The sequence below is a fragment of the Camelus ferus genome, chromosome 27, assembly GCF_009834535.1.
Source record: "Camelus ferus isolate YT-003-E chromosome 27, BCGSAC_Cfer_1.0, whole genome shotgun sequence".
NCBI lineage: Eukaryota > Metazoa > Chordata > Mammalia > Artiodactyla > Camelidae > Camelus > Camelus ferus.
The window spans coordinates 14,770,554-14,789,054 of NC_045722.1; the positions used below are offsets into that span (position 1 = coordinate 14,770,554).

General features: G+C 40.2%; 1 protein-coding gene across 14 annotated transcripts in view; it reads right to left on the reverse strand.

Annotated features, from left to right (window-relative positions):
* Positions 1-18,501, reverse strand: part of AKAP13 (A-kinase anchoring protein 13) — a 293,283-nt gene that overhangs the window by 211,559 nt on the left and 63,223 nt on the right. For all 14 annotated transcript variants that reach the window (XM_032469408.1, XM_032469415.1, XM_032469409.1 and 11 more), the window contains exon 2: positions 4,730-4,773. In XM_032469408.1, coding sequence (XP_032325299.1) covers positions 4,730-4,762 — 33 coding nt within the window. In that variant the 5' untranslated portion in view covers positions 4,763-4,773. The remainder of the gene's footprint in view (positions 1-4,729; positions 4,774-18,501) is intronic.

The window sequence follows — 18,501 nt, forward strand, 5'->3', positions numbered from 1 at the left end:
GTAACTTTAAGAAAGGCAGCTGTTCTGTCAAAAGAAGTGCTGTGAGATTTGCGTGCTTTATGCAACAATTACGGACAGTGTAAGACAGCTTGGTGTACAGAGGAAAGACTGGGTTTGAGAGTTGCAATTCCTGAGTAAAGCCCTAACTTCTGCATTTACCAGATGAACCATCTTGAGCTCTTGTTTCCTCAAGTACTATAAGGGTAAGAATGAAGCTTCCTCCACACACACCCCACAAGGTTGCTGTGTGCACCAAATGACAGTGTATGCAAATGTGTAGTTTAGACTAAGAGGTGGGATATGAATATGAACTCTTATTTTTAAGGAGTTGTCGCTTACAAAGGTCATGGGTGATGCAAACAAATGAGTGTCACACCAGTAGGTGAAGTAGTCACAGAAAACCAGAAGGTGAAAGGACTGCCCTGAAATCACACCAAACGTCGTTTATTCAGGTTCACAAATGGACGAACAGCAAGGTTTGAAAATTTTTTTCCTCCCAGAAGCAATTCGATCATAAAAGAATATAAAAACAAGCAGAATGTTTTTAATTACACTAACCTCCGATAAAAGAGAACCAAATCTGCTTTGTCCAAAAAAAGTTCCTTAATTCAAGAATATGCAATTTACATCTGAAACATGGATCTTAAAGATGACTACAGAGTACTAAAACTATTTTCCCTCAAATGGGTAGGCCAACATACTATGTTTAAACTACCTAACAATCCAGTCTGCCCAGGGCCCGCAGCTGCACATTAGGCTAAATCGGATACATCCAATTGACCCCAGCCACTGGGGCTCTGAAGTTCACAGAACACTCAGAGGTGCATGCTGTGCTGAGATTCAGAGGTGATGGAACGCAGGCCTCAGTGAGATTACCAAATGGTCTGTGAAATCCTTCAAGATCAGGCCTTCCCCTCCCTGAGTCTTCAACCTCATCCAGGAGAGAACATACCTCGCCCCCTCTGCACTCTGAGTCCCAGCTGTCCTTCCTGTTCTTCATGCTTACCAAGCTAGCCCTCAGTCTCCTGTACTTGTTCCCCTGGGCTAGGACACTGTGTCAAGATCTGCACATGGATGGCTCCTTCTGGTCATTCAGCTTAAATGGCCTGCCCCTCAGAGGCCTTCCCTGACCACCCAATCGAAAATAGCCCTTAGTCAGGCACAATCACATCACAGCCTAGTATTTTATTTATTTTCATAACACTGTTCTTCCCGATGTTTTCCTGTTTGTAAGTTATCTGCCTTTTCCCTGCTGTAATGCAAGTACCACAAAAGCAGGGACCCTTCTGTTTTGTTCATGGCTAAATCTCCAGCATCCAAAAAAGGGTTTGTACAAGACAGGCTCCTGAAAGAAAGAATTCCCCAGCTCCACCCCAAAATTCACTTCCATTACTAATGTGTGACTGAAATGAAAGAACTCTAGGAATAAAATTTTAAAGGCCCAAGTGCAGCCCAGATTTCTGGAACTCCTCCTCTCTCGATTCACGGCTGCCTTCTCTGCCACAGTTTACTACTCTAATTCCACCCACTCTTCCATCTTTTCAAAGAACTTGTTGATTCTCATAGTCAAAAGTTCCAATTTCTTTTTTTTTTTTTTTAATTAAAGTATAGTCAGTTTACAATGCTGCCTCGATTCTGGTGTACAACATGATGTTTCAGTCATACACATACATATACATAGTTTTCACATTCTTTTTCATTATAGGCTACCTACAAGGTATTGAATATAGTTCCCTGTGCTCTACAGAAGAAACTTGTATATCTATTTTATATTAAAGTTCTAATTTCTTAAAGATGACTCAAACTATCTCCACTTCAAAACTAACTTTCTGGCCTCATATTCCAAGCCTACATCTCCAGCTGTCAACAGAACATCAATAGGCCCTTCAACATGGCGAAAGAACAAAGTTGTCACCTTCCTTCTTTGCCACGTCTGGCAATGGCATCAGTTGTCATTCACGCTTGAGTTCTCAATCAACTGTCAGTCACTCATTCTACTTTTTCACTTCCCATATCAAATAAAACATCTGGTCCTACTGCTTCTTTTCAGCATTTCTTGCCTCTGCCACTGCCTCTCCATTTTCACTCCCACTAAACAAACTAGACCCTCACCACTTAGAGGGAAACTACTAAACTTGTCAAAGTTTTTATTACCACCACCCAACGGTCCTGAAATTGCAATTCTTACAAATTCACCTGGCAATAATACTTTTGTAGAGGCTGAGGGAAATCCCTGACATAACTAGTTTGCCTAACACAAAGGATGTCCTTGTGGAATCACAGAGCTGACAGATGAGGAAACCAAGACACAGCCATGTTAAGCTCCTGGTGTCCGAAGTTCCAGGTTCGGCATGTGAACATTTCATCAAAAATAACTCATTACAACATTCAACAGTACTGCCACCTGTACAGTCTGGAACATGTCTTACATTTTTAACTATTGCAGCTTACTCTGGACACATTTTTATTCAAAGACTGATTAAAATGTTTATTTGGAATATTTGGCATCCAGTCTATTTTTCTTAACTTTCAGATAAAAGTTCTCAGGATCCAGTGTTTTTCCTCATTAACTAGCAATTTCCTCTCTTCCGTTGATGATACTCACCCCCAGATTATCTCAAATATAAACTAGGAGAAAAACTTCAACACACTCTTTCTATTCTTTTGCTTAGCACATTTTTCTCTTGGTGCAGAAGATTGACCCCCTCACCAACAGACTGTCACAGAACAGCTACAGTGGTCCCTCTCATCCCTAGGGGATGCCTGAAACTGTGCAGAGTACTGACCCTGAGTATACTGTTTTTTCCTATATATACACACCTACGATAAGCTTAATTTATAAATTAAGCACAGTAAAGAGATCAACAATAACTAATAACAAAAAAACAATAAAAATTGTAATAAAAGTTATGTGACTGTGGTCGCTCTCTCGAAATATCTTACTGTACGAATTTAATGCCCTTCTATCTTAACTAAGGCACTTATCACACACCGTGGTGGTAAGGTTTGCAGTTTGAGATGCAAAAGCAAAACTAGCATGATTTTATTTTTCCTTCCTCACAGCTTCATGGATAGAAGATTCTTTCTTTCTGTAGATCTCAGCAACCTCAGCATACAAATTTTTTTTCCTTCCTTATTAAGTCAAGAGCTTTCACCTTTTCATTTAGCAGAAGCACTTTACAGTACATCTTTGGCACATCTGAATTGCCGGCATCACTACTCTTGCGCTTTGGGGCCGTTATTAAGTAAAACAAGGGTCACCTGAACACAGCACCAAGATACCACGACAGTTGATCTGATAACCCAGACACCTACTACGTGATGAATGGGTGGGATACGATGAGCAAAGGGATGATTCACATGCCCGATGGGATGGAGTCGGATGGTGAGAGACTCCATCACATTACTCAAAACAGTACGTCATTTCAAACTTACGAATTGTTTATTTCTGGAATTTTCCACATATTACTGAAGCATGGTGACTGCAGGTAACTGAAACTGCAGAAAAAGGAAACTGCAAATGAGGGGGTGGGACTACTGTGTTTTTCTCACCCAAACAGAGTAAATCCCTGAGACCTGGCTCAGTTCACTGAAAGTAAAGGACAGTGCTGTTCTCCTTTTTAAAAAGAGCCAGCCAACTGCTCCATTAAGTATTATTGCTGATCGACATACTTGAAATCTGAAGTTTAAAATGCTCTTCTTCAGTAGATCCTGCCCAATTAGATTAAACACATAAATTATACATAAAACACTTATTAATAGTCCCCAGAAATGATCTCTAAGAGAGATCCCTGCTTCCCAAACAGAACAAGGCTTTTTTAAGCTTAACAAGCTTTACAGTGGTTTCTATGACAAAGCCTGGAAAACACAGATTTAAATCACAATTTACCACCAATGAGCTGTGTGACCTTATCACATTATCTTCAGAACTCATTTCCTCATCTCTAAAATGGAGTGGTCGAAGCAGATACCATCTACAGTCTTTATTAACTCTAAAGTCCTCAGATTCCATGATGGCAAGATCAGAAAACTTCTAACTCATCTCTTTGCCTCTACTCTCTCCTAAACTACCCTTCACACTACCACCACCAACGAACGTTCCCAAACTGCCGCTGTATTAGCTTCCTATTACTGTTATAACAAATTACCATAAACTCAGAGGCTTAAAACAACACAAATTTATTTTCTTACAATTCTGAAGATCAGAAGCCTGAGCGACCTTTTCCGGCCTTGATTCGTTCATTTACCCACTTCACCTTATAACTCCCTCACAAGGGAGATGTTGTATCAGCTTTCACGCAGACTCTTAAATCTGCTGATGACAGAGTGCCACCTAGTTGCAATACAGGGTACATCACGATAGCAGCAGGAAGCTCCCCACACTACTTTTACAGAAAGGTACTGTAGGTAAAAATAAGAAGCCACAGTACTATTTCTCAGGACAATGTAATTGTCTTATCAGTGCATCTTATCACCCCGATCAGTCCACCTCCCAAGTCTTAAAGATACCTGTTCTCAGATCAGCACCATGCATTATTAGTCATTTAATATTTACTAAATCAAATTCAGCTCCTCAAGTGTATTATGCCAGTCAATTCACGTGTAGATGGTTAAAAATTTGTTTGGTAACCACATGAGAGCGGTTTTTCTTGTTTTTTTTTTTTTGGAGTTTATTATAAGAAGTAAACGTTGAAAGTAAGTACAAAATGAAATCTTGTGAGTTACTCACATATAACGGAGCTTGTTGTGGATTAAGTTTCATGACCCAGGACACTGAAAAAGAAAAGGAAGAAGTACATAAGAATAAAATCAAAAGTTATCAAAAACCACCTCAAGTCCCCTAGATGTCAAGCATGGTTACATAAGCACAATCCTTACTGGATACCCAGCTTTCCTTAGAGGTTGGGGAAGGCAAGAAGGTCAAGTATTCCAGAATTCCTTGCAGCCCAGATTCAATCTTTTCAAGTAGGGAGGAAAGATTTCCCAATTGAAAAATAAAGACAAAAGGCTTCACTGTCATAGAAGTTGTTTCAACAACCGACCAACAGGATATTAAAAGCAGTTACCAAAGCAAGAACAGTGTGTGTTCAGTTATGCTTTTACATAACCTCCCAAATTCACAAAATGCTACTCAAAGAAGGGTCCTTCCCGGCCCCACTAGGGAGCATGGGGCAGAGGGGAGGGGCAAGAGAACACCAGGGGGCCTCTTCCTCCCAGCCCTCCTCTCAGAGAAGGGCAGCTACAGCCGGCCTCCAGCAATTGTAAGTTATCACTCCCCTCAAAGTTCATAGCTGAATTCCCTATTGTTACCTTCATTAAATAAACTCTCACAAAAATCTTAGGAAGAACTTTAGAGAAGCCTTTCAGGGAAATATAATACATCTCTGAATATTAAGAACAGCATGTTCTTAAAAGTTTAACTTGGTGATTTGACCAAGATTTCATCTAATTCAAAACTATCGTGGATCCAGAATTGTGTACTTCAGAAGGGCAGGTCTTTTGCCAAATACAATGAATTTGAGAATAAGCTAATCCCATCTGCGTAAGAGTCAGAGAAGTTAACCCAAGTGATTTCATTATAATTTGATCTTAAGTGTCTTACCCATAATCAGTAATTGGATTAAAATAAGGCACATACTAACCCGCAATACAAACAACAATACAGAAATGTCACTCATGCAAAAAAAAAAAAAAAGGTAAAATCCCACACTTGGTATTATACCAGATCACAAAAACCCAACAAATAAGTGAAATCCAAACAGCATAAATTGGAGGTTATCAAAGACCAAATTTTTAGAAGAGCAATGCCTTAGCAACCATGCATAACTTAACAGAATCCTTTCAATATTAAAATTCTCATAAATCTGCCAGTCTGTTCGTGCTGTGTGTGTCTGAGGATATCAAGGCTCACCCAGAAAAAGTTAATGCACACCTGTGAAAAAGTATCTATGACCACTGATCCTAAAAACCACCACCCCCAACCAGCAGCAGGCCAGGGTTTCAATGTGTTCTGCTGAAAGACTAATAGCCAGGGGGCTCCCCACAATGACTGACCACCTCCCTGTCCCCCAACCCCATTCATTCTCCGGTCTACCCTCCACACTTGTAACAGGCTTCCTGGGCTCAGGGCACCCTTTCCTTCCTGCCAGCCTTCCTTTAATGATTTTGTACCCCTAGGTGCTAAAATCACCTGCAGAAATCCACACTGGAAACCAAGCTTGAGAAATGTAGCAACAGCCAACTCTTTTGGTAGAAAAACAAAGATTTCCTGCCCATCAGATTCAAACAGCAAGCATGAATAAAAAAGAAAGACTGAAGATTGAGTACTTTCTCAACACGTTCAATACCCATTTAACTTAATACTAAGCTCACTGTGCTCACTTGTCTTTTAATCAGGTTTCCAGGTCCTGTTCAGACTTGCCTGGGACAAATGATTGAAAGAACCTATAAATTTATGAACCAATTTGCCTTAACTAACTTCTGAAGTATTCCTATCCTCCCAAGCAGAAGAAATCTCAGTGGAAATCAAAACAGGAATTAACACCTTGTAATCCATAAGGTTTAGAGATATCTGTGGAGACAAACCAGTGACGCACCAGCCCTCTGATGTTTCTGAATTTGCCAAAAAACCCAGAATGACTAGTGTAAGGACCATATACATGAACATATCTGAGTGGTTTCCACTGCATCTGGATGAAAGATCTGGTGAAACTCACTTGGCTCTAAGGAAGGGCTGATGCCTTCTGAACTGTCTAGAATCATGAACTCGACTAAACATATTTCAAAGCCAGAACCCATACAAGTTACTTTGATATGAGGATTAGCAAAGGATGACAAAAGTGTCTGTCCACCCACACTGGTCTAAGGGACAGGTCATTGTTGTGCAGGCAGCGCAGGCTGCTGAAAGAATAAATCTGTCAAAAGTCATCAAGGCAATGACCCCAGAAGCAATGGATTGGTAAATTCAGACTGCCTTTAGGCTTCTTCAATGCTGACACACAAGGGGGAAAGAAAGGACTAATATTTCTAGAGCTTTATATCCAATGTTATATTTAATCTCCATAAAAAGATATTATTTTTCCCCATTTCATTAGCAGAAAAAAATTCTTTCGATGATTAAATTATTTAATACCAACACCAAGAGGTGGGAGAACCCAGATTCTAACCCAGTCTGATGCCACCAATTGACTTGCCCTACCCGCAGCCCTCATTCTACAGAGGCTCTCCCCGACTTTGTTAACTCAACTCTGGCTGGGCATCCAGTGTTCCAGGAACTGTACTCAAGGCACTGAGGGCACAGAGGCTTCACAGAGCTTATTCCAGGAGTAACACAGATAAATAAAACACTAAAATAAATGGCTTTTGGAAAGTGATTAGTAAGTGAGTGCTATGTGAAAAACAAAACAGAGAAGAGGGAACAGGAAATAAGTAGGATACAGTTTTAAATACGGTGCTGAGGGACGGCCTCTGAGTTGACTTTTACCCAAAATGAAAGAGATTAAGAAAACAAGGGATACAGATAATAGATGAAAAATGTTCCAGACCCTCAAACTGGTCCTCAAACTGCGAGCTCAGAGTTCTGAGGTGAAGACATCCAAAAACTTGCTAAGTATAATGTATCAAGTTATTTCACACATTTAAACAAACTTACACTACTTGAGAACTGTTCTAAAAACAGGAGCATGATACAGGAAGGCAGTCTTTGGGCGAGAGCAAACGCAATTAAGAACCAATCTGTACTCCATGACCAATTTGAAGATCACTGGAGTCTTTGCTTTGTTAAAGAGATTTTTGACTAAGTTTCCCAAAAGGAGAATTAAAGAAATGCTCTATGTCCATGCAAGCATTTCATCAAGGAATTTTAAGAAAGAAAACCCTAAAATGTCTTCCTTTGCCGTAACTAACTAGTGAATGACTCTGAGCAAGTTCACGAGTTTACCAGGCTGCTTTCACGTAACACAAGCACAACACGGGACAGTAAAGGCTGCGTGCCATTTGAAAGAGACCATGAAGAAAAGAAAATATCAAAACTCAGAGACTTAAATGATATAATTTAAGTATGTTCACCAACTCTGCCATTCAGTAGTAGCCAGCTAGAGCTCTGAGGAGTCATAAATTCCAGGGGTGTGAAATAATGACAAGCATGGTAATTCAGTATTTCTGTTCTTCCCACATTTTGCATTTTATTTCAAAATGCTCAAAAAAAAAAAAAAAAAACTAAACTTAATAGTTAACTGCTGTATAAATGTAACATGTTCACTTTATGTCAAAACAAGACTTATCCAATTTTAATGCAACTGTCTCAATTATATAAATCTACATCCTCCCATAACACCCACATGTAACAAGTCTCAGGCTGCTGGGGATTAGAAAGCAAAGACTGTTGCTACAATCTTTTCCTGCACTTTAATATAAACTATCATCGGCCTTTCCTTCACAGGGTGCAATGCACACACCATCATCAGAATGCACCAGCACCAGGCCAGGCAGTGCTGATGAAGGCTAACAGGAGCACAGGTTTTGGAATTTTTTGCAATTCACTCTACCTGAAAACGATTATACAGAAATTCAGTCACTACAAAGGATCACAAAGGAACTCAGGCATGAAGTGATATGCCTGTTTGATTAGTTTGGGGGAAGTAATGGGCAGAAAGCACCTCCACCAACCAATGTACCTCAGCAAAAGAATGCAAAACCTTAAAAGCTATTAAAAAAAAATTCATGCCTAAATAAAAACTGGCATCCACAACAGGTGCCAGCAAACATTTTTGTAAAGAGCCAGATGATAAACACTTAAGGCTTTGCAGGTCACGTGGTTTCTCCTGCAAAATGTATATGAATTGGTGTGGCCATGTTCCAATTAAATTTTATTTACAAAAAGCAGCAACAGGTTAGACTCAGCCAGTGGGCCACAGAATGCCAACTCCTGGTCAAAAAACTAACAAATACTTCTTAATAAGCCAAAGAAGCAATATGTCCTCATTCAACAGTTTTATATGTCTCAAAAACATTTTCATCAAAAAAACACTTCTCAATACAGGGAAGGCTTAGAATGTGGCACAATATTCTCTAGACAAGAAATCAAATTAAATGGGCAGGCGTCCCAAGTCCTTTACTAATTAACCGCATGAACAAGTCACTTAACTTGTCTGAATCTCTGTCTCCTTATGTGTGGAAAAGGCATTAAAACTCCTGAGTATACTATGGAGTTGGTGGAAGAACTAAAAGAAACAATCCAAGTAAAATACTTAAGCACACTTGCCAGGTACAGAGTAGAAGCCACTGTTCCTTCTTCTTGGCAGGGTTTCTGGGTCTCAACGGAGAATATCATGTAAAATACTTTGAAAACCATAAATGGTTAAATGAAAAGCTTAGGGTACCAAAAAATTTCTGTCTTAAAACATGCTGGTAGGTAAATTATAATTGTAAAATGTAACAAAATAACCATAGAAAAGAATCTGGAGGAACAAATACCAAAATGTTAAAGGTACACTTTTCTGGCGATTAGAGGGAATTTTCATTCCTAAATTATCTGTTTTTTAATCATAACTATTCAAACAATGAACAGATATTACTTTCAAAATCAGAAAAACATTATACATCTGGTTTCAGTCCACCGTCTTTCCGTATATTGCAACTGAACCAGAAATGAGTAAAAAGACATTTTTTCCTAAACGTGCAAACTGAAGAACTCTACAATCTACTAAAAGGCCCTAGAGCTGGTAAAAGCAAGGCAATTAAAACAAGAATGGCTGCACCCATATGCATGTAACCATAAACCCACCCACTATTCTTCAGCCACAGCCACACATTACACTACAGAAGCCTTTAATAGGTGTTCCACCATTAATGAAACGTCCAGGGGGTGCAAATCACAGGACCCTAACACTCACAGGTGATTATACTGCAAACTACAAACTGCAAACTCTTGAACCTGTTAGCTTGGTGATCTCAGCCCATTTCCCAAGGACCAGCTGTCCACGTCTGACAAACCTATCACTTCAATTGGCATGGTTTTTCTCACTCACAACAGGGAAGCTTCCAAATTCACAAAGAAGATGTGCAAACTACCCTACTCACACACACAACCACCCCCAGTGTCATTATGGGGAGGACAGCTGTTTGGGATGCAGCCAAGTGTAAACAGAGGATTTTTACCTACAGGGTACTTTCATGGCAAAATGTGCTTCAAGTGAATTTCCATGGCCAGGGACCCTGCTAAGATTGGGCTACAGTAAATCCTTTGAAACCCACAAACATTTGGGGTGAGGGTTAACATGGAAATGACAATGCATACTCAGGATTCTTGTAAAACAGTCAATGCTCAGCTCTTCCTCAAGGAAAATAACAGGATCCAAAGACTCTTTTCTCTTTCATTCCTAAGGAATCTGGGCCGCTGGCTATAAACATGTTATGCACTGGTTGGGGGTGGGAGCAGGGAAGTCTGAACAATGGAAAAAGAAGCAAGGTACAAAGAGTAGATAGGCTTTTCCTGGTGAGGATGTCAAATTCTACAAAAAAATATTAAATACTGCATGTACCAAATATATTTCCTGACTAAGGGACTGAGGAAATCTTACAGAAGCCTCATAAATGTCTGAGTTCTTCTGTTTAAGGGCATACTGATTGATTACTGAGCAGGCAGCTTTAAGCATTGATTCTCAAACCTCAGCACACGTGAGCACCAGCTGGAGCCTTGCTGAATAATGCCACCTCCTGCTCTCGGCCCCCTCCTACCCGGCCCCCTCCTGCCACTTCCACCAACAGAGAGTCCAAATCAGGAGACCAGACCTTTTGATGTTTTTGCTTTGGAATCAAGGCCCACACTTTTGGAAGGAGTGGTGTTGAGACTCACAACGTGTCTGACTCTCTCGTGGCTCAGTTAGCCTTGCTCTGTCTTTCTCTCTTACTACAAACCAAGAAAAAAGCAAAGCACTGGTCAGAACTGGGGTGAGATGGGAAGGGCAGCCCAAAGAAGGTAGGTAGGACATGAAGAGAACGAAGTGTCTAACACAGAGCAATACTCAAAGTAAAACAAAAGGATATAGCAAACTGAGACTAAAAAACCAAACAAGACACTAACACCCATATTCACTCATTTAATTTGCTCTTTACCAATGCTGGATTACCCAATAGGCAGAATGATCCTGAATTCAGGGCAAACACACAACACAAATAATCAAAGTAATTACCATGAAATAAAAAAATCAAATTCTTAGCACAATAATTTATTAATTAAAATAATTAAGGAAATTAACCTTTATTTTTAAAACTCTGACTTTCTCATACTCATCTTAGAGCTTGCTCTCCTATGGGAGAGTACACCAGTCTTTTCAGTGCTTAGGGCCACCTTTTCTTTATCCATGTGCATAATATCTGCCCAGCACATTAAGACTTAATAACGGCAGATACTTTCACATTTCTGAGCCCTGAGAATATTCCATGCAGAGCTAGATGCTGAGCGTTAGGGATAAATAATACCTGGCCCCTACCAATTTCATAAGTGACACATATATGTAAATGGATAATTATATTACAGTACAGTAAGTACAATAATAAAAAAATTTACAAGGATCAGGAAGGAGCTATAAACTCTCTAAGGTGGAGGCCCAGACACAGCTTGCTGGAAGAGGCCCGCCCTAGGGCAAGTTTCACCAAGCAGACCTAGGAGAAGTGTAGTGCAGAAGAAACAGCATAACCGAAGACGAGACCGCACAGTAAGGTCTCAAGAACTACAGAGAATGAGAAGAGCAGCAGGAGATGATGGGAGAAGTCAGCAGAGGTACTCATCTAAATGCACGCACCTCAAAGCTACCTGGCCTTAGAAGCCAAGAAAGGAAAACAGGAAAATAAACAAACCACCGTGACACACAGCTCTACCCTCAAGAAATGACAGCCATGCAATGGCACTGGCATCAACGAATCTCTGCTTTTTTTTTTTTTTTTTTTTTTTTTTAAGTTCAGCTCGAATGTCTGGTCATTCACAGCTTCAGGTTCAAAGATTCATAATAAGTAGCCCTGGAAGAAGTTTGTAATCATGCAGCCTAAACTCAAACCCAGACAGAGCATGGGTTTGAGCTGTGGGTTACAACCAGTAAGGCCAGGCCAGAACCCCACAAGGCTTCCTGGAGGTGCAACAAGCAAAGGTTGGCTTCCCAATCAATTTCCACAATCATTCCAAAACCTGGCCAAATCCTGACAGCCACAGAGCTTTATAATTAGAAGGGGTCTCAGAAGCAACCTATACCACCCTCCTTCCCCAGGTAGGAATCATTGCCAGTCTACCTGTCTCTGCTTGTGGACTTGAGTGCCAAGGCCTTATCACCCTGAGAAAATCTCTCCAGGCTCCATTCACACCTCTGACTCAACCTTCCTAAAATGCTACTTTCATTTGCAGCTTCCTCTCTGTCTGCACAGCAGTAAGCAATCCTTTAGAAAAGTTCTTTTGGGACACCAACCTCTTTTCTTTAGGAAATTCTAGGGGATGGCACTAAGATCCTCCGAGAGAGAGAGGGAGAGGGAGAGGGAGAAAAGCTTTAAAATAAGATGGGATCCCAGTTTTGGGAACACATTTAACCCATCTTAGTTCTTCTAGAGGTGGAGCCCTGTACCCTGGGGCTCGTAAGCCCAGATGCTGCATCCACAGACACATGCGCAGCCTGGGACTGGCAGCTGCCAGCAGAGAGGTTAAATTCACTATGTTTCTTCTATCATACATATTTTTACACCAACTCTCTGTAAGCCATTTTGATGAATAATGAAGATATTAAAGGAACAGATGATTGCAGAGTTCCCATCTAGACTAGGGAGACAATCTTCTAGCATTTAAGAATTCTTTAGCAACCCCTAGTAGATGACTGAGAAGGATAAAAAAAGAGAACAGCAATATAATTCAGAGAAGGAGACGGACGTGGATCTGAGCTGTAACTTTTGCACTTCCGGCTGCATTACCTTGGACAAGGTACTTAACTGCCAAATTTTATTCTCATGTGTAAAATGAGGAAAAATAAGAATAAAAGATGTGCATAAATTGTTTAAATACTACTATGCAATAAGAAAATACTCAGACTAAGTCACTGCTCTTATTGCCTGGTGTGGTTACATGATTAGCCATCTCAGCACTAACCTCACATCACATTCAACTCCATCTCTTGGACCATCCTAATCACTGTGCTGATCCCTAATTCTAAGTGAAGGGTATTGATGAAGGAAAGGTGGGCCACAACAGATACGGTGCTCTATTAAATATGCCCTTTATCTATGGTGAACTCTCAGAGGCCATCTAGGCTCCCTCCACTACCTCTTCTGTCTCTGAACAGTGTTCAGTGTGTTATCTATGCAGCCTTATTTAGCACTCTGCTCCCCCAACCCCATATCTTCCATCCAGCCCAGCACACCATCTGCATGCACCATGCTCAGTCCAGCCCTCATTCCTCTGCTCATGAAAACGCCCTGCACCTTGTGGGTTTTGATAATAGGATTAATTCTGATAAGCTATCCCACTCAATCAGCAAGAAGTCACATACTGGTTTTTTCCCTTTTATTTCTGTGCCTGCCTTTTCTCCTTCACTTGTTTATTACAGTCTACACAGTGTAGATGTCTTCTCCAACACTCCTCCACACCACTGCCCCTCCTGCCACAGCATCTGGCACAATACCGAGCACCCAATAAATACTAAAGAAATATCTGACTGACATGAACATCAGAGACAAAAACTATTCCGCAGCTTTTCTGCATCATTTGACGGCAAAGGATCCACAGCTATAAGAACAAAAGTCAATCTTATGAAAATCAAGATATCTAAGGTCAGTCTAGCCCCAGGTTTATCTAGTGGCTCACTAAAGGTAGTGTGGATCCTGCCAAGTGTGAAGAAGTCCAGCCCGGATCAAATTGCGTAATTGTCCAGAAAGGTAACAGGGAGCAGAGTCGGGGAATTCAGCATCATCCAACCAGACAATCTCAAAGCAAAGGGGAGGGCAAAGAGCTGCTTAACACCATATATTTAGGCTCTCACCGCTGGGAAGAGGAACACTTGCACATGTTATTTCAATTCTCTTTTGGTGTTTAAAACAGGCTTGTGGTTTCCTGCAAAAATGGTTTCTGCTGCTTTGCAAAGAACTATATGGAGAAGAAAACTCCAAATGGCTATTCCACAGGTGAGAATCTTGCCGCCAGCTGTATCCTGTTACCCAAAGGAAACGGAACTGTACGCTGCCAGGAGGTTCAGATACAGGAGAGTAAGACGATAAATTCAGTAAGTGCTGACAATCTTATCCCTGAAGTAATAAGAATAAACTTTAAATTTAGAAAAATTCACACACAGCTGGGCTTTATGTAAATTAACCTCAGCAGGGGTTAAAATAGATATCCGGTAAAGAGACTGCCAAATTCAAGCCTTTATACTCCCTTTACCTCCCCAACCTCTATCAGCCAAAGAGCAAGCAACTTGATAGGCTAAACCAACTGTAAACTACTGGGAAGGCCAAATACAGGCAAGTGGGCTCCCGCACAAAGGCAGACATTACTGAGCTGGATGACCTAACCTGGACAAATCCCAAGGCCTGGAGGGGCCACTCTGTTAGAAATTATTTCACAGTGACACAAAGCCCACCTTCCTGGCCACATTACATGACAAAAGGACTATCACATTATTCCAAGTGGCAGGCAGAAGAGGTATCAGAAACAGATGCTAGAAATGTCAATGTTAGCTTTTAAATTACTAAAATAGTTCTCAAACCTCAAGGGTAAAGGCTAAATATCACCTCCAATCTTACGATTCTCCAGTAGTAAGTCTTTAACATCTTGAGGACAACGGCATTTTTAAAACACAAGAGAAGTAGTTGTGTTGTATTTTTTTTAAGCCATCTCAAAATTGGAGGGAAAGTTTTGAGCAATAAAGACTTCATATAAAAGAAATTTGTATATTTTGTAATTAAATGAAAATTCTGCAGAGTCAAAGAAACCCCAATATTTTCAGCAGCCCTCTCTTAGGGTTTTTAAAAATATCATTTTATTAACCTCTTAAGTAAAAATCTTTATTTTTAAAGGAGAATTTCTATTCATAAAGCATTCCCAGCCTGAGTTATCCCTTGGGGAGTCATTCTTGTTTTTATAACCTCTACAGTGAGCAGAGAGTATTTTTTTTTATTACTGATAAATTTATTTTGGGTGGAAACAAACTAGGATACATCAAAAAAAGCACATGAAAATCATAACCCCTATTTCTAACAATCTAGGTGCCATGTAGAACTGTAACATGCTAGAGAACCTGTGATAACTTGATTAGCAGTTTTAGCAGAGAATTTAGCTATTTGGGGACAAAAATGTATCAGTATTCTAACATAACAGAACTGTTTCTCAGCCTCTCACTGTATGGAGAAGGTATCTCTCAGTAATAACCCCTCCGCGTCACACTGTAGAGGGGAGGGGATCTAAAGGAAACTGAATCTGCACTTACTGTACCCACAGTAGAGGAGGAAGTACCTATGCATTCTGAAAATGGTAATTTACAAGAGTTGTGGCTAATTCTGTTTGGATATCAATGAAGATAATTCACTTTCAATTCAGACATACTGTTTTGTAAAACACAACAAGTGTTTGACAAGACTAAGGTAAAGAATTGGTAAGATCATGTCTCAACTGAGCTGAAAATCAGCTACATGTTCTGCAAATTCTCCTAACTTGATCAGTCATGAAAATGATGTAAAAATAATGATTCAAAAGGCAGCTTTTCACCAAATTATTGTAAGGTTATTGTCCAGACTTATACTTGTTTTGGATTTTGAAATAACTGAGTTAAGAGAAACTTTAGAGATTATTCCCTGAATTTCAAATTTTCTGAATTCCTCTTAGTAGAAAACTCTTGGAGGGCCACATACGTTACTAACATACAATAAGGAATGGAAAATCAATTTCCCCACTTGAACTAAGTTAGAAAATAAGACTGTCATTAAAAAAAAAAAAACACAGACCTGTTGCTTTAAAGCATTTAGCATTTCTAGCTATGTGTTAGGAGATAAATGGCTCAAGACTGAAATGCGTAAGGATGAATTGCCGATTCCAGTAAATGTGGAAACAGACCATATCTCTATGCATGTGAAACTTCAAGTATTTAATATGCATAGAATACATACAAAAACATAGCTAGAGAAAGTCACATACTACACAGGACCCTTTCCTTTAAAATGACAACATTTCAAAATTCAAAATATATTACACAGATGTTTCATAAAAATCAGTGTTATCATAGAATGACCCAAGTGTTATATTTTGGTCAGAATGAACACTTCAATGAACACTTTTCCTGAAAAATCTCTGCAGTCAAAAAATAAATTAATTTCGGGGAAAAAGAGTAAAGATTTCCAGGCATACTGACCTAAAAGTAAAACTGTCGCTTTGCAGGTTTGTTAACTGCGAGTAGGGGGTTGGAGGGACAGGTACCTGTACATGTGTCTTCAACCAGCCCAGGCCACCCAAAAAGTAATTGGATGTGGTAAGGGAAGGAGAAAAGATGTAAAGGATGCAAACAAAAGGTAACTGAAAGGCAACAAAAGGAAATAATTCAATCCAGCAAGTATCTGAGTGTGTGCTCTAGACAGAGACTGTGGACAGAACAAATTATAAATAGTCCAAATAAACTCTCCAGAGAGCTCTGAGATCTTGGCTTTCTGATTCTCCACGTAAATTAAACAGGCCCCACAGAAGCCCCACACCCACTACTGCAACAGTTGGTTCAGTGCTGGATTAGTCATGGTTAGAAGACAACAGGACCCAGACTACCTGAAAGACTGAACAACTACAGTTGCTCCAAAGATCTGAGCAACACCTTAAACATCCCCTGCCAACTGAGACTGGATGAACGGCTCTGACCAGAGTAACAGGACCACTGGGAAGAGGGCACTAAAGTCCATCCAACCCTTTGACAGCTGTAAGGCCTCTCTCCTCTGTATGAAGCAGCTGGTCATCACTTGTCTCTGAGAACTGCTGTGGGGCAATTAATCTGTGTAGCAATGCAGTACAGTGGTGACACAGAGATGTTCTATAAACTTTGACATTCACTGGCACAAACCCAGCCAACAGACACACGTGAACTTGAGACAACCAGTAAGGAAAAAACAGTAATGCAAGATGGAAACAAGGAAACAAGGTCCATACTTCTTACTTGCAGCAACAGCAGAATCCTTAAGAAACACAGCCCGCTCAACTAGTCACTAGCTTGAAAGCTCAGAGTTAAAACCTCAGTGATACCAATCCTCCCTTAAGTGACTTGAATAAAATGAAAAAGGTATTTTCAACTGTCAAACCTGGGCTCAGGAACAGGTGACTTTGTGGCTGGCTCCCCATCAGCAGGAAGTAAAATGGTAAAAACCACAAGCCCATACAGCCTCAGCTCCCGCTCCAAGAGATAAAAGCTCATAGGTCAATTTATTTTCAGAGTTTTAAAAATATATTCCCAATTCCTCTTTCTTTCCTTCTGTTCCCCTCCCCAAATGCCGGCATAACCAAACTCAAGATCACATTCTAAAATAATCGCCAGGGGCATTTCAACAGAACAAAACTGCCCCACTGCAGGAAAAAGCTAAGCAAAGATGAAGGTTGAAGACTGACTCCAGGCTCTGTCCCACATTTCCCTCCCCAACGTGACACATGACACATCTATCTCTATGGAGAGACCTAGTCACTTTCTAGCTCAGATGTTTGTACAGAATAGGAACAGAGTAAAAGGATTATCAACTAGCTCCAATTATACCAACTGATCTCATCCTCTTGTTACAAGCTGATTCCTGGCATCTGAAATCCATTTCTGAAACTCAACCGAGGGCATTTAAAAAAATATTCCTTCCTCGCTCATTCTCGCTCTCAAGCATACTCTGGAAATACACCAGGTGGTAAACAAGCACTCTCTGGCTTTCAGAATTCATACTCATCGAAAACCATACAATGAATATGTACCCCATAAACAAGTAAATCATACCCTCCAGTTCTCATAACCAGTGGGTGGTTATTTGTTCATCCAGAAAGCAAACATCATAATTCTAGAGTTCTGACACTTTACAGCTTATCAACAATGAAGACATAATTACCACCATCAGCATCTTCACAGGCATTTATAAAAGAGTTTCCTTGCTCTGTCCCAAGCACCCTGCTAATCCTCATATTAATCCATTTTACAAATGAAGAGATTCATTATTAACGTTATGTAACCTTCAGGCTGCACAGTTAGCAAAGAGTGGGAGCCAGAACCTGAACCCAGATCATAACCTCTAGACCACACTGCTGCCTCCCCTAATCTGTAGCAAGCTCATAACCTCCATTTCTTATTCCGTGAATGGAAGGGGTTGGAGTAGGTAATCACAAAAGTTCCTCCCATCTCTAACTCATCATAATTCCATGTATAGAAACACTGGATCCCTTAGATATATAAACAAAGTAGGCAAGGTGATTTTGTGAGCTGAGTACTAAAGCTCAGTGAGGATGAGAAGGAAGAGAAATTCATTTAA